This window comes from Crinia signifera, chromosome 1, assembly GCF_055691185.1.
Source record: "Crinia signifera chromosome 1, ASM5569118v1, whole genome shotgun sequence".
Taxonomy (NCBI): Eukaryota; Metazoa; Chordata; class Amphibia; order Anura; family Myobatrachidae; genus Crinia; species Crinia signifera.
The window spans coordinates 297,826,433-297,841,893 of NC_139217.1; the positions used below are offsets into that span (position 1 = coordinate 297,826,433).

Consider the following 15,461-nt stretch of genomic DNA (forward strand, 5'->3'; position numbering starts at 1 on the left):
TCCCCTGATGCCGGAGCCGCTTTAGCACCCGAGCCAACAATGGGAGAGGTGGGAAGAGGTACACCAATTGGAAATCCCAGGTCCAGGTGAGAGCGTCCACCGCTATCGCCCCTGGGTCTCTGGTCCGTGCACAGTACATTGCTACCTTGTGGTTCAATCGTGAAGCCATCAGGTCGATCTGAGGGAGCCCCCACAGATCCACTATGGCATCGAACACTTGAGTGTGAAGGCCCCACTCTCCCGGGTGAAGATCGTGACGACTCAGGAAGTCCGCCTCCCAATTGTCGACCCCCGGGATAAAAATGGCAGACAGGGCCTGGACATTCTGTTCCGCCCAGGACAGAATTTTTGACGCTTCTCTCATGCAAGGCATGCTCTTGGTACCACCCTGCCGCCTCCCAATTGTCGACCCCCGGGATAAAAATGGCAGACAGGGCCTGGACATTCTGTTCCGCCCAGGACAGAATTTTTGACGCTTCTCTCATGCAAGGCATGCTCTTGGTACCACCCTGCCGATTTATATAGGCCACAGTGGTGGCATTGTCCGACTGGACCTGGATCGCCTTGCCCTGTAACAATGGAGCTGCCTGTAACAGGGCATAGTAGACCGCCCTCAACTCCAGCTTGTTGATATGAAGGCCCGACTCCAGTGGAGACCATCGACCCTGTAGGCGGACTCCCTGTGTTACAGCTCCCCAGCCCCTCAGGCTGGCGTCCGTGGTTACCAGAATCCAGTCCTGGATCTGGAACCGTCTGCCTGCCAACAAATTGGATGAATCTAGCCACCACTGTAGCGAGATCCTGGTTCTTGTTGCAAGGCCAATCCTTCTGCGCATCTGCAGGGGGGAGCCGGACCATTTTGTCAGAATATCCAATTGAAAAGTCCTGGAATGGAAGCGGCCAAATTGTATTGCTTCGAATGAAGCCACCATCTTGCCTAGAAGCCGGAGGCAAAGATGGATCTGTACCAGAGGTGACTGTAGGACCTCCCTGACCAGCTGTTGTATTGCAGTGACCTTTTCCATCGGCAGAAAGACTTTTTGTTCCGATGTATCCAGGATCATGCCCAAGAAAACCATCCTCTGGGTCGGAACCAGCGATGATTTGGGCATGTTCAGGATCCACCCGTGGTCTCTTAGAACCTGTATGGACAGATTGAGAGCACTGCTTAAAGCCTCCGCCGACCCTGCTTTTATTAGCAGGTCGTCCAGGTATGGCACTACATTCACCCTTCGGAGCCTGAGTAGTGACATCATTTCCGCCATTACCTTTGTGAAAACCCGCGGGGCTGTCGACAGGCCGAAAGGTAACGCCCGGAATTGGTAATGGTCGTTCCCCAAGGCAAACCTGAGATAGATTTGGTGTGGGGGCCAGATAGGAATGTGTAGATAGGCGTCTTTGACGTCTATAGAGGCCAGGAACTCCCCTCTTTCTAGGCTGGCGATCACAGAGCGCAAGGACTCCATCCTGAACTTGAACACGCGCAGGAAGGGGTTCAGTGACTTTAGATTCAGGATGGGTCTTACTGAGCCGTCTGGCTTCGGTACCAGGAATAAGTTGGAATAATATCCCTGGCCCTGCTCCGTGTCTGGCACCGGTACAATTACCTGAGACTGAAGCAGCCTGGTAATGGCCCCCTGAAGGAGCACCTGATCTTCCTGGGATGCTGGAAGTGCCGACCTGAAGTATCGTCTGGGAGGGGGTTTGTCGAATTCCAGCCTGTAACCTAGAGAAATGAGACCCCTGGCCCAGGAATCCAGACCCGAGGCGTCCCACACATGGCTGAAATGCAACAATCCCGCCACGTCTCGTGGCGGGAAAACCCCGTCATGCTGCAGGCTTAGAGGAAGTCGCGGCATTTGGACGGTCCTGGGTGTTGGAGGTGTTAGGCTTCCTAAACTTGCCTCTCGTGCCCCTGCTGGCATTGGAGGCGCCCCTAGCCTTGGGGCGAAACCTGTTCCCACGAAAGGACTGCTGGGAAGCACCTGTGAAGGTACGCTTTGCAACCGTGGGGGCTGATGGAAGGAAGGTAGATTTTCCTGCCGTGGCTTTGGAAATCCAACCGTCTAATTCACTGCCAAACAGCCATTCTCCTGTAAAGGGAATACCCTCCACACTCTTCTTTGAGTCTACATCTGCAGACCACTGACGCAGCCACAAGGCCCGTCTGGCTGAAACCGCCATGGCTGAATTGCGCGCGTTTATTGCGCCCAATTCCTTTTGTGCCTCGCACAGGATTTTTGCGGTATCCTGAATGTGACGCAGGCTGTCCCCTATCTGGGCCACAGTCATGTCACCCAACAACCCCTCCTGAATCTGGGTTGACCAGGTATGAATAGCCTTGGCCATCCAGCAGCTGGCTAAAACTGGACGCTGGGATGCCCCACTAGCCGTATATATGGACTTGAGGGTAGCTTCCAGCCTTCTGTCCGCCCCGTCCTTAAGGGTGGATACCCCTGGGACTGGTAACAACACCTTTTTAGAAAGGCGGGAGACAGAGGAGTCCACTACCGGTGGCTCCTCCCACTTCTTTCTGCCCAAAGGTTCAAAAGGATAAGCATTTGTGAACCGCTTTGAAAGGGTAAACCTCTTATCAGGGTTTTGCCATGCAGCCCTGAAAACAGTTTCTAACTCCGCCTGCTCAGGGAAGTATACTGGCTGTTTCCTCTGAGTCATGAAGAAAGGATCTCCTTCTGCGGATGCCTCCACTGGGAGATCTAAAACATCCCTAATGGCCCTGATAAGTGGCTCTGGACCATGCACTGCCGCCTCAGGAGCTGGTTCCTGCAGACCCTGCTCCTCACCCTCCTCCAATATGTCCTCATCGTCATCATCTGTGTCAGGATCCATTGCAGTAGCCTGCCTCTTTTGAGGCTGTGCGGGAGGAGGAGGTACATTAAGGGTATGAAGAATATCCACCCTGGCAGTTAACATGGACAATTCCCTCTGAACCCTTTGCGTTTGCTGAGTGTTAGTGGAAAGCTGTGAACCCACAGAATCCAACAAGGTCTTTATGTTGGAGGCCCAAGCAGGCTCCTGCTCGTCTGCCTGCGACGGCCCCACAAGCTGTGGGGGCACCCCACTGATCTGGGTGTCAGCACTGCTGGGTTGAGGTGAGATACAAGCCTCACAAGTAACCTGTGACTGTGACTTGGGCACAAACTTGGTGCTACACACCATGCAAGTGAACTTTTTTACCATGATGAGACAGTACTAACAATGTCTGCTGTACAATCTGCAGTACAACACAACCCCCACGCAGTCACACACGTGCACACACCGCACCACTGGATATGAAAAACAGACTATGTGCTTGTTTTATGCTGTGTTCTGTAACTAATCAGTGGGGAAAAAACAGAGCAATTGGGGAGCCAAGTACACCCTTAACCTGAACTCACAGATCTGGGTGAGCTGGTAACGCTTACACAGTGATATGAACAACACAGTGTCTAATAAGCCAGATAGCGCAGCAGCGCTAAATCGCTATGAAAAACCTGCTGTCTCTGCCGTGCTGCAAGTACCCGGATCCACCACGCCAGTGAGGAGCCCTCTGTAATGGAGTCTGGCAGCGTGTTGAAGAAGCAGGAAGTGACAGCGCGCGCCCAGCAGAGCTTGGTCCCGCTCTGAGTGAAGCCCCGCCCCCTGTACACGGAGCTGGCGCTTCTATATATTTATACTGACATTAATAAAGGTGTAAAATATATATATAATACATTATAACCTGAGGGGTGTCCCTGGTGGTCCAGCGGCAGCACCCCTATGCCAGTTACCAGACGCGGTGTTCACGCGGTCCCTGCTGGAGAGCCGCCATTACTAGCCGTCGTCTTGCCGCACCAGAAATGGCTGCGGGGACCCCTTGTGGGACCCCCAGCCTGTACTCACCACTGAAGTCTTCAGACCTGTCAGGGGTGTGCGGCGGCTAGGAGACTTGCTCGCCACAGCGCAATGCTGTGCGGTGACAAGTCCCACGCAGGACCGAATTGTCCTGTAGCAGGGTCAGCTCTGCACCTGAAGAGGTCGGGGACTGACCCTTCCCCTGACACCCACGAAGCAGGACAGCTGTGTGGTCACCACAGCGCCCCAAAATAACAAACTTTAAAAATAAATGTAGAAAAACTCTGGAGCATCCAGAAGCACTGCCTCTCCTGAGGCACATTTTTCAAAACTGACTAGTGGAGGGAGATTGAGGGGAGGAGCCAGTGCACCCACACTGAAAGTTCTTTTATGTGCCTGTCTCTCCTGCGGAGGTCTCAATCCCCCATAGTAGTGAAGCCCAGTATCCCATTGGACGGTAGAGAAAATTAATTTTCCACTTATTTCCAGTCTAATTCGAACACCTCGCAATGTTGTTTTTTAGGCCAAAAGGTAGCTGGATGACTAGGCTAAACAATACAAGTGGGTGGCACAAACACATGGCCCATCTAGTAGTGGCACTCGAGCAGCAGACAGGATGACAGTTTGAAATACTAGGCCCCAAAGAGCACATAATGGCAAAAAAAAAAAGAGGTGGCGCAAGGTGGACTGGAACTGCGGCACTACCACTGGACTTTAAAGTATCACTGGACTGGACTCAGCAGTACACAAAACGACTCTCTCCGGGAAATCCCGAACAGGCTCAGAGAACCTGTTTGGATTGGGGATGTCCAGATTCCCCTAATCCAAACTACCTCATCACGAGTGGCAGCATCATTCTGTGGGGATGTTTTTCAGTGGCATGAACGGGGAGAATAGTCAGGACAGAAGCAAAGATGAATGCACCATTGTACAGAGACATCCTGGATGAAAACCTGCTCCAGAACGCTCTTGACCTCAGACTGGAGGACCGTTTATCTTTCAGCAGGACAACATCCCTAAGCACACAGCTAAGCTATCAAAGGAGTGGCTTCAGGAAAACTCAGAATGTCCTCGATTGGCCCAGCCAGAGATCAGACTTGAATCTGAACATGGCTGTGCACTGACGCTTCTGATCCAACCTGATAGAGCTTGGGAGGTGCTGCAAAGAGGAATGGGCAAAACTGCCCAAAGATACTGTAGGTGTGCCAAGCTTGTGGCATATTTAAAAAGACTCAAGGCTGTTATTGCTGCCATAGTTTTATCAACAAAGGCTGTGGATACTTATATACATTTGATTTTAGATGATAAAAATAATCAGATTGCCATTATGGGTGTGTGTGTGGAATGGAGGGGAAAAATTATTTGTAATAAGGCTGTAACATAACAAAATATAGAAAAAGTGAAGCGCTGTGAACACTCCGCATCTGAAAGTATTCATTAACTGAAGCTTTTGTACAATTAGATGCCAATTAAATTACTTAACATTTCTCAACACAACAAAAATGCAGTCATGTAGAAACCTGTCAATAGACAGTACAAAGGTAGATTCATGTGTGCATGACTGCTAGGGTGAGGATAAACAAAGATATTGGAGCAGTGGCAAATGCTAATTAATCAATTCAAATGGGTGTTTTTGGTGCCCAAAGTTAGTATTCATTCTAGCACCCCGCTATCTTTGAAAACCCATGCAGTTCCTCTTCCCTGCCTGGGGTGTCACTGTCTGCTGTGGTGTTTCTAGCACAGATCTGGTTTGCAAATCAGTGCTAATTTACAGACCACACTGTGCTAGAAGCACTACAGCAGACAGTGACATCCCAGGCAGGGAAGAGGAACCGCATGAGTTTTCAAAGATAGCGGGTGCTAGAATGAACACTACCAAAGTAATGGGCGCCCATGAGAGCAATTCAACGGTTGGCCTCATCGGGCGCCCATTGCATTACATGTATTCAATAGGGGTTTAGTTGCAAATATTGGCCAATCTCGTCTAAAGTCCTGGTTAGAGCACCTAAACAACGGACTATGCGCACATTAGTTTTTACACCGAGGAGGCTACAATAATTGTCACAGTCGCATCTACCGGGAGTCCAAATAACGCAACTACTGATTGCTCAATTTTGCGCTCTGTAGTGGGACTTAAGGTGCCCATACACGCACCAATTTTGTGCGCTGTGCGTTTTGAACTTCAAGCTGCCATGCGATGTACTGTACTTTGCGGGTGCGATGCGATTTCAGGCCTTTTTTTTTTTTTTAAGTTAATGGTTACTAATGCGATGCAATGAAGCACAAAAAAAGAAAAACCCTATCACAAGTTTTGGAAAACAACCAGTACTTTGCTTGCAAATCACTAATCACATTCTAATACAGGATACAAACGGATGATCGGTGGCCAGTATGTCAGCATTCAGAATAAAGACGTTAGTATCCCGAAGGTGGAACCCTAAACCCCCACACACCCTCCTAACAGCCTGACCATCCCCGACAGTTCCTAACCTAATGCCCCTTTGAAGTATTTAACTAACCACTCTCCCCACCAAGTCCCCCCACTATTGTCTAATCCTAATCCATTTCCCCAGCCTGAACATAACCTGTTTCGGCATACCTACAGTTAGGATTCTGTTGCCGACTACAGATCGGAATTCAGGATGCCAGCATATGCTGGCATCCTGAACGCATTCCTCTAATGCTGTTGTGCGGTGTTATTTGCCACTTGGCAATATCCCCAATTTTTCTGCACAGATGGTAGCATTAACATATGACTCCGCTGCAATTCCCTGAAAGGGCTGTTTACAACAAGAAAATGCTGAGTTATGACCAGGAATATAACATACAAAAACACAAAAAAATAAATTATGCAGATGCAGTAACTTTGCAGAAATGCAATGGTTATCTTTATTCAATGCACATAATACACATAAAGCAGCACAGATAGTGCTGTCATGTTGTACTGCTACCATTACACAGAGGTCATGGGTTAAATTCCCATGACCCGGTGTGCAGTTTGTATATTCTCTCCATACTTGCATGGGTTTCCTCAGGGTGCTCTGGTTTCCTCACACAATCCAAAAATATACTGGTAGGCTATGTGGCTGCCAACAAAATTAATCCTAGTGTGAATGTTTGTGTGTGTACATGAGGTAGGCAAAATAGATTGCAAGCTTCACTGGTGCAGGAAATAATGTGAATGGCCAAATATTCTTTGTAAAGCGCTGCAGAATATGTGTGCGCGCTATATCACTATTTGGTAATAAATGGCTGTACAGTTTGATCATTTTATTCTGTACATCACAGTCCCTGCACCTGTGGTGTACACAAACAATGGCCTATTTAGAAAGACCACCAAGCAGGACTTTAGATTGTGGGAGAACAGTAATTCTATTTGAACTTAATAATAATCATATTAAAAAGTGTGCATACCCGAGAAGCATGTTGTGGGATGGTACAACCCACACAGTACACACTGCACTATTATGTGTTCTTCTGTAACACAGCACAAACATGCTGTCTCTCTGCCTGTACTTTGCTCCCCATGGCTGCCAAGGCACTGGAAATTCTGGATAGAAACTTTTCAAGTTTGTATGGAACCGTTAGTTGCATTTTTCACCAACAATTACTTTAGTTATTAACATATAATTCAACATAAACTAATAATATTTCCTTCCTGTGTGAATTCTGTTGGCAGCCGAACCAGAAGTCACATGATTACAGCTCCACAGTTTATTACCACACTGCATGGGGACTGCCCAACTTCCAGCACATTACAGGACTGCACCACTTACCACAACCAATTTGGCCTAAGAATAAAAAGTAAATCGGAACATTGTACATTTCCTTAGATGCAGAGGCACACCGTTGACAGAAATAAGAATTTTTCAGGATCCAAATGTATAATTATGCTTTATTATCTACAGTTGGTTTTATGGTATAGTGAACTATTTGGGCAAAGACAATCTAAAAAAAATTTCAATAGGATTTGGGTGGAAATGGCCAAATCGCACTAGTGTATGTCTTGACAGAGCCCACCGTACCATTGGAACGATTATGTATCTGCTCTTATGTATCCTAACATCTTATGTATCCTAACATTCGTGGATTTTTATTACTTTTTCTAGTGTACTGTACTTCTAAAGCAGTTAAGTAACCTGTGCTGTGACAATTGAAAACTTGTCAATGTTAAATGTATTGTATCAATTTCTGATGGCCAAGTGTATTCGATTTAGGATCTTTATGCTTGCTAGTAAATTTAATAAAATAGAAGGATGCAGAGTTTTCAAAGGCTGATATAACCATGTGGCAACAGGGCATGTTGAAAAGGGGCAAACCTTTTTTATGTATAGCTTAAATGTCATATGGGAATTACTAATAGTGCTAAAAATCTGCATAAACACTCCATTAAAAAAGGCACATGAGCACTAATGGTGCCCATACAAGGAGCAATGTTCGTGGTACTAGATTGCATAGCATATAGTACAAAAAGTATGTGATGTACTATAGCACTGTGCATTTAGTACTAGATATGCGATCTAGTACAAAAAGTCTTTGCTGAGCATACTTTTTGTGTTATGCAATGTGTTGTGCATGGGAGCACGCATCACACGGGCAAAACACACCATGTATGGGCACCTGCATGGGTTTCGAAAGATGCAGGGTGCTAGAATGAACACTAACATTGTATTAATAAAACTATCTCTGGAGGGTTTTCAAGGTAACTGACCTCTGTTAATCTGTGTCCCTTTTGTATTGCATCAGGGTAATGGTGATGCGATGTGTAATTTATATGTGCAAGATGTCAATGAAGTTCGGCTAACAGTGCTTTTTTTTTTAAAGCTTAGTAAGTAACCAAAACGTACTGGACAAGTGTGATTTTGCTATGGTATGCCTCTTAACCCATTTTATTCCTGATATAGGTGCTTTATCTCCACTGGATACATGTGCCACAAATGTAACTTTTAGAGCAATTCAAGTGTCAGTCAAGAAACTGTGGAGGATATGACTGATCTGAGAATTTTTTTTTACAAAACATCTGGAGTGCAGCTCCTGCTGTAAGACTTATGGAATCCTATAAAATGGGTGGTGGTAATAACATCCATCGCATTGGGTACCGGCAAATCAAAAGTTGGCTGCTTTGCTGCCCCATACAGTATTTGGGCTTCAACCACCACCCAAGGGTGAGTCATCCTTGGAAGTCTTTCTAGAACAAAAAGCACCCATTCAGTAACTTGACTGCTGTGGTGCTTCTAGCATAGTGTGGCCTGTATTTCAGCATGGCTATGCAGACCAGACCTGTACTAGAAGCACCACAACAGAGAGCGACATCCCAGGCAGAGAAGAGGCACTGCATGGGTTTTTAAAGATGCAGGGAGCTAGAATGAACACAACAATGCGCTCTTGCAGATTCCACTTCAATATTGAATGTATTCTAGTGCAAGGGAAAAACTCTTAATATAGCTGAGTCAATAAATTTAAGCTAAACAACTGCCAGTGAACTTCAAATTAATACCAGTCCACCTTTTAAATTTAACAGCTGGTAGGATCAATTCAATAAGATTCCATGATCTATGGACTAAGGAGGAGGGCTCTCAAACAGCACGCCGGAAATGTAGTTTAACACAGCTACTCCGGAAAAAGCTTCACTGTGCAGCTGACAAACATAGGAGACAATAGCCTTTTAGTAATTCTTCTTATTAATACAAATAACACCCTTTTCTTCAGTGTTTGTGAAGTGTGCTATAAATTGTGTCTTTCCCTACAATTGCAATTTGAATTGGTCACTAATCTGGACATTATCCATATTTTTTCCAGTGAACCAGTCAACTATTGTAACAATACAACCAATAATCAACTGCAAACGCTGGTCTCAGGATGTGCAAAACGAGGTACTTGTGTAGTAGCCGGGCGCCCAATTAGCATACGTAGGGTAAGCTGTCTGCATAGTCCAACGGCTGCCTAGTTTAGTGACTCCACGGCAGCCCGGCTCTGTCCCCAGCGTCCATGGCTCTGTACCCGGCATCCAAGCCTAGTGAGCGCCTCTCACACAGTGCTGGTAACCTCCAGATCCCCTGCGCTGGCAGACGTCAGCGGAGAGGGGATCATGCGGGCGCCGGCGGAGATTCGCTCCAGCTGTCTGAAACGCAGGACGCGTTACGCGTCCTCCCGACCTGTTCGTACCCCCCCACTATCCACGTAGGCGTGGAGTTGATTTTATAAAGTGTGGCGAGTGCAGCGAGCCCGAAGCGTGGCGGGGACGCGGAACACATGTGAAGTAATCCGCGTCCTCTTGCCACGCTCCGGGATCGCCACACTTTATAAAAGCAACTCCACGCCGACATGGATATGAACAGGTTGGGAGGATGCGTAACGTGCCCGCTCGCCACGCTTCGGGCTGGCGTGGATAGTGGTGGTGTTTCAGGAACACATTCACACCTGCCTCCTCCACTGTCTTTGGCAAGCTGAACATTGTCACAGGTTCTGCAGCCATTAAACTGTCACTTCACCTTTAGCTATGACAGGGACACTGACTGTCTGACTAAGCTGATTCTGACAGGGACACTCGTGGGAACATAATGCTACTTCTGACTGACTACGCTGGCTGCAGGAACACTATGCTGATTCTCACAGCGATGCTACGCTAACTACATACCGGGCGCCCGACTAATACACAAGTACCCAAAACGATTCCTGTGCTGGAGCAACCAGGGCTGTGGAGTCGGAGTTGGAGACGTAGTCGAGGAGTCGGAGCAAATTTCGAGTACCTGGGGTCGGAGTCGGCAAACAATGCACCAAATCCAACTCAGAAAACTATAATAAAGGACTTCTCGACTGTAAGAAGACCAATGCATGCAGTGCCTCATGTAACCGCAAAACAAACACGTTAAGTGACCATGAAAAAGCATGCTTTTCATGTGCTTCACTATATGGCACGCAACGCACAATTCGGAGCACCAATACTTCTAAATGTATTCTCCCTTGTAGTTTACAACTTATTTCCAACGTTCAATAAGGTTTTCAATACCTCGAAAAATTCATTCAACCAAGCTCTCCCACCACACGCACAACATCTTTTTACGCGGATGAAGATCTTGTTTCATGCGCGGGGTTGTTTGTTTACCTTGGCTAAGCCATACCTTACGCTGGTTCATATTGATGTACAGGCACCATTTTTCGTCGCCAGTAACGATTCGGTAAAGAAATCGTTCCTTGTGTCCGTGAATTGAACGGTGACGAGCAAGCAAACCAGCGGACAAACATTGTGTCATTGTGTCTTAAACTGTTCAATACAGTAGACTGTTGGCTTCTAAGCCTCTAGTTTCTGTAGTAATAATATGTATGTTGCCTTTCTTTCCTTCAAGGAATGTATCAAATACATTCGCATATTAATACAGAGGAGTCGGGGTCAGCCGTATGAGGAGTCGGACCATTTATCTACCGACTCCACAGCCCTGGGAGTAACAAGACATTAATGAGATCATAGATGCCAACAAGCAGGGTACAGTTTGACATGCTGCACTTTAAATGTTTTAAGCAAAACGCAACTATTAGGTTGGATAGATAAAAAAAAATATACAATTAAGCAGTTCCAAGTGTTCAACTTTAAATATTCGCAGCCTTAAAGTGGTCATATTGCGTAAGAAAAAAGGTCAAGGTCTAATTTTTTTGTTTACTTTTTTGTTGTTGCGCCATTATTGTTATGGTAACACTGTACCACAAGACCTTGACAGTCTATATAAATATCACCTAATTTTGTATGGTCATGGAGTGAATTACACCATCCATAAAACAGTAAGAGATGCATCTACTGATACTGAATTTCAATTTAGTATGCTAATGAGTTTTGTATTCATGTTTAATGTTAGAGAAAGTTGGAAAGTAACCCTATTACATTGAAACACAAAGCAAAGAGGAAACAGACATCAAGCCAAAACTGTAAAGGGAACGTGAGGTCTTTCCACTGCCTCAAAAACAACGCCAAGAGATGTAGGAATTCTGGGTGGGGTTACCAGCTCAAGCATAAGCCATTTGGAAAGAAATTTGGGTGGGGACAAGCTGCAGAACACAAAACAAACTGGACTTCCATGTACAAGAACAGATTACAGCATTAAAAACAACAGTATCATGCTTCATTTAAAATGTTTATAAAGGACACTTACCGGTTTCATTGATCTCTATCCTAGTGCCATTGGTAACTTTATCCATCAACCGGATAAAACTTGCTTCAAAGTCTGTAAAAAGGAAATATGCGTGGTCTGAAAATCTGACAGCAAGATGGAATGTCCTTGTGAAGAAAATAACCTGTCCATTCCTACATATATCTATTCAGGGATTCAGAACTGGGAATAAACCAGTAAGAGTTAAGTAAAAGGTAAATATGGCTCCTGTAAAGCCCCATTCAGCTGTTTTCAAACTACACATCCCAGCATGCATTGCCAAAGTTTGAGCATTCTGTAATAGCTCCTAGTGATTTATCGCCCTGTACACACTGTAAACACAGGCAATCTGGTCGCTCATCGGCCATTTAGCCAGCAATACTGGATTATAATCGCCCCCTGTATACAGGGCTATATGGAAAGACAGACTATTTGAAACATTCCAAAGCCTTTCTGATCACTATATGTGCAGAAGTTTTTCAAAGTAATCAATTTAAATTGTGGACACTATGCAAAGAATTATAGGTCATTAATAGCAGTCTGATGGGAAAACAATTACCAAGATTATTATTAGAATCTGCCAAAGAGATAGGATTGTTGTTTTAAACACCAACCAACACAATCAATTTAGAATCTTTAATAAATATATTTTCAGAGCAATGTAAATCACAGATACAGAACTTTACAATTAAATTAAAGCGAAGTTTGATTAGGAAACAATTCAATTGTCTATAAGCACTCATGGAGAGTTATTCAATTGTTTTCCCCAAAAAGAGTGAGTGATGTGGGTGCCCATTATTTCTGCTTGCTAAGTTGGCGAGTAAAAATGCTGTTTGGAAGTGCGCCCATTACTTTTTATAGGTTTCGTCAATTTATGCAATAAGTAATGTGAGCTGTCTAATGGATATCCGATTGGAGCAACAATTGAATAGCTCCAATAGGCACCATTACAAAAACAAACAAAAAAATGTATTCTGCTTAATGTGGCAGACTAAAGATCGCTGACTTAATAGTGTTCATTCTAGCACCCGCCATCTTTGAAAATCCATGCAGTTCCTCTTCCCTGCCTGGGATGTCGCTGTCTGCTGTAGTGCTTCTAGCACAGTGTGGTCTGTATATTATCACTGATATGCAAACCTGACCTGTGCTAGAAACACAACAGCAGACAGCGACACCCCAGGCCAGGAAGAGGAACTGCATGGGTTTACAAATATGGCGGGTGCTAGAATGAACACTACTTAATGTAGCACTGTCATAGTATGCAACCTTTTCAACAAATCTGATGTTCTCATTAAAATTAATAGCTGTTTATTTTGAAGTGAATCTGCACAAAAGTTTGCTGTATAAATGTGTTAGGCAGAACTTTGCCCCTAATTCTATGTTTTATACGGTTAAACCCACCACATTAAAAAGGTGTGTACACACTTGTACAATTTAGATTATCAGCATACAATTTAGACTATATAGTGCAGATCTGCACTATATAGTCTATGCAGCCAAGACTTTCTGGCTGTGATACGGGAGCGCGCATCGGGATCGCAAGGGTAAAACCCATACAATCTGCATGTGATCCAGATGAGATTTTGACTATATAGTCAAAATCTCATGCACATTGTACAAGTGTGTACACACCATTAGACACAAACGCAATAAGTAAAGGTGCCCATGCACTTACACGATTTTGGCCCTTTTTTACCCGATTCTGACAGATCGGGCTAAGAAATCAGGTAAAAAAGGTGACCAAAACATATGTGACCACCTCCGATTCACGGTCCCATGCACATCGAATCTGGAAAGTGCAAGTGCTGCACATACGATTTATGGGCTCTGGCAGCACTTGCTGGGAGTCATATGATATATCGTATGCGCTAACAGGCAGCAGTTTGGAGAGCAGTTGCCGAGGCATTGCATGCAATACCTCAGATAAGTGTATATGTAGTCACACAAACCAATAACTCTGTTGGGTGCCCAAGCAACAAATGAATTCCCCCCTCCAAGGGTAAACGAACAGGTAAAAAATACAAACTATAAAGCAGATGCATAAGATTCGCTGCACATCGTCAAAATTCTCATTGAATACTGCCCATAGCCGAATGTAGGTCACCCCCTACGCTTATTAATATTTACAGTTACCTAAATGTACCTATATCAGCAGGTCACAAAGTCACAGTCTATCCCAAACTCCTGGAAAGTCTTTCTTGATTATTCTTTTTGGAATCGTACTGACTGATACAATGGCATATAATAATACTGGTTTGTTGTATTTTAAAAAGCAGACGTGACCGAGTAAGCCATCTTAAGGTTGGAAGAAAAATGCACAAGCATGTATTGGCATAAGCTGTGCAGGGAAGAGCTTGGCAAGACACAGCCATGCACTTCGGAAAGCATGGGTTTGTAAAACCAGCAACCGTACAGTGTGGGGGAAGGAGACTAATAAGCGTGGGTATGGAATCTGTGTCCTATCGGAAATAAACGCGCGTGTCAGTATTATTATTAAACGTATTACTGCTGCCCAACATGCGTGCTAACCAGCGAAGAAAGGTAGCATTGACATTATTACGGGCTCCGGAGGAAATAGAACATTCTGTACAGAATGTGAATTAGTATTCTTGTTTACTAGCCAGCCCAGCTAATGCTAATTTACGCCTTACCCTTTATACCGGGGCTCTCATCCTTCACTCTGATTTTCTGGATTTTCACCGGCCTCCCGCTTAGGGTAGACAGCACAATCCGCTGCCTGAAAAAATTACAGCCCTCGAAACGAAGACAGTGCCCCTGGCTCGCCATGCTGCCCTGAGAGAGCCTCCTCCGCCTGGACAAGCTGCCAGGGAACACACAGAGTCAGACTGCTCCTGCTGCACACGTGGTTTGGAACGGGAAGTCGGATGGAACGCTCAAACACACACCAAGGTGAGAGGTCATGTGAAAAGGGTGGAGTGAAAACACTGGTGAAAAACAATTTTTTTTCCTTTGAAAACAACAGAAACTTTATTAACAAGTCAAAAAAACATTATTAATCGTACAAGCTGCTTGTAGTAACTAATCTGTCTTGATTAGGCTGATTATTTAAACTACTGTAGTAAGGGTCTGATTTAGACCTGTGCATATTCGCTGTCTAGCAGCAGGATAATGCAGCCACTGCTGAATGCCCCCCCCCCCCCCAACACCCAAATACCTGTGCTAGGCTGCGAGAGGATGTGTTCGCTTACACATCTGTTTGCATATGCCCGCACAGTGGAGAAATCATTTGATGGTTGCTCACCATCGAATGATTTTTCCTCTGTCCGCAGATAAAAATAAGTCGGTCTTCTGCGAATTGGGGGCGGGTGCTGACGTCATGTGACATCATCCACCGGCCCAGAGCAGGCAGGGGTCCGGCCAGCATTTCTGTGGGTGCACCTACTGCTTTTGTGGGCATGCCCAAGAAACGCCGGATGCCTACCCTGTCAATCAGCCAGCATCGCATCTCCCCTATGCGCATTCGCA

General features: G+C 45.5%; 2 protein-coding genes across 2 annotated transcripts in view; one reads left to right on the top strand and one right to left on the bottom strand.

Annotated features, from left to right (window-relative positions):
• Window positions 1–14,894, bottom strand: part of RCL1 (RNA terminal phosphate cyclase like 1) — a 45,672-nt gene extending 30,778 nt beyond the window's left edge. The window contains exons 1-2 of the mRNA XM_083186003.1: window positions 14,627–14,894; window positions 11,979–12,050 (exon numbers count right to left, since the gene is read on the bottom strand). Of these exons, the coding sequence (XP_083042129.1) occupies window positions 11,979–12,050; window positions 14,627–14,762 (208 nt within the window). The 5' untranslated portion in view covers window positions 14,763–14,894. The remainder of the gene's footprint in view (window positions 1–11,978; window positions 12,051–14,626) is intronic.
• The window catches only part of AK3 (adenylate kinase 3), a 52,323-nt gene continuing 51,332 nt past the window's right edge, over window positions 14,471–15,461 (top strand). Inside the window, exon 1 of the mRNA XM_083186005.1 lies at window positions 14,471–14,885. Within this exon, the coding sequence (XP_083042131.1) occupies window positions 14,861–14,885 (25 nt within the window). The 5' untranslated portion in view covers window positions 14,471–14,860. The remainder of the gene's footprint in view (window positions 14,886–15,461) is intronic.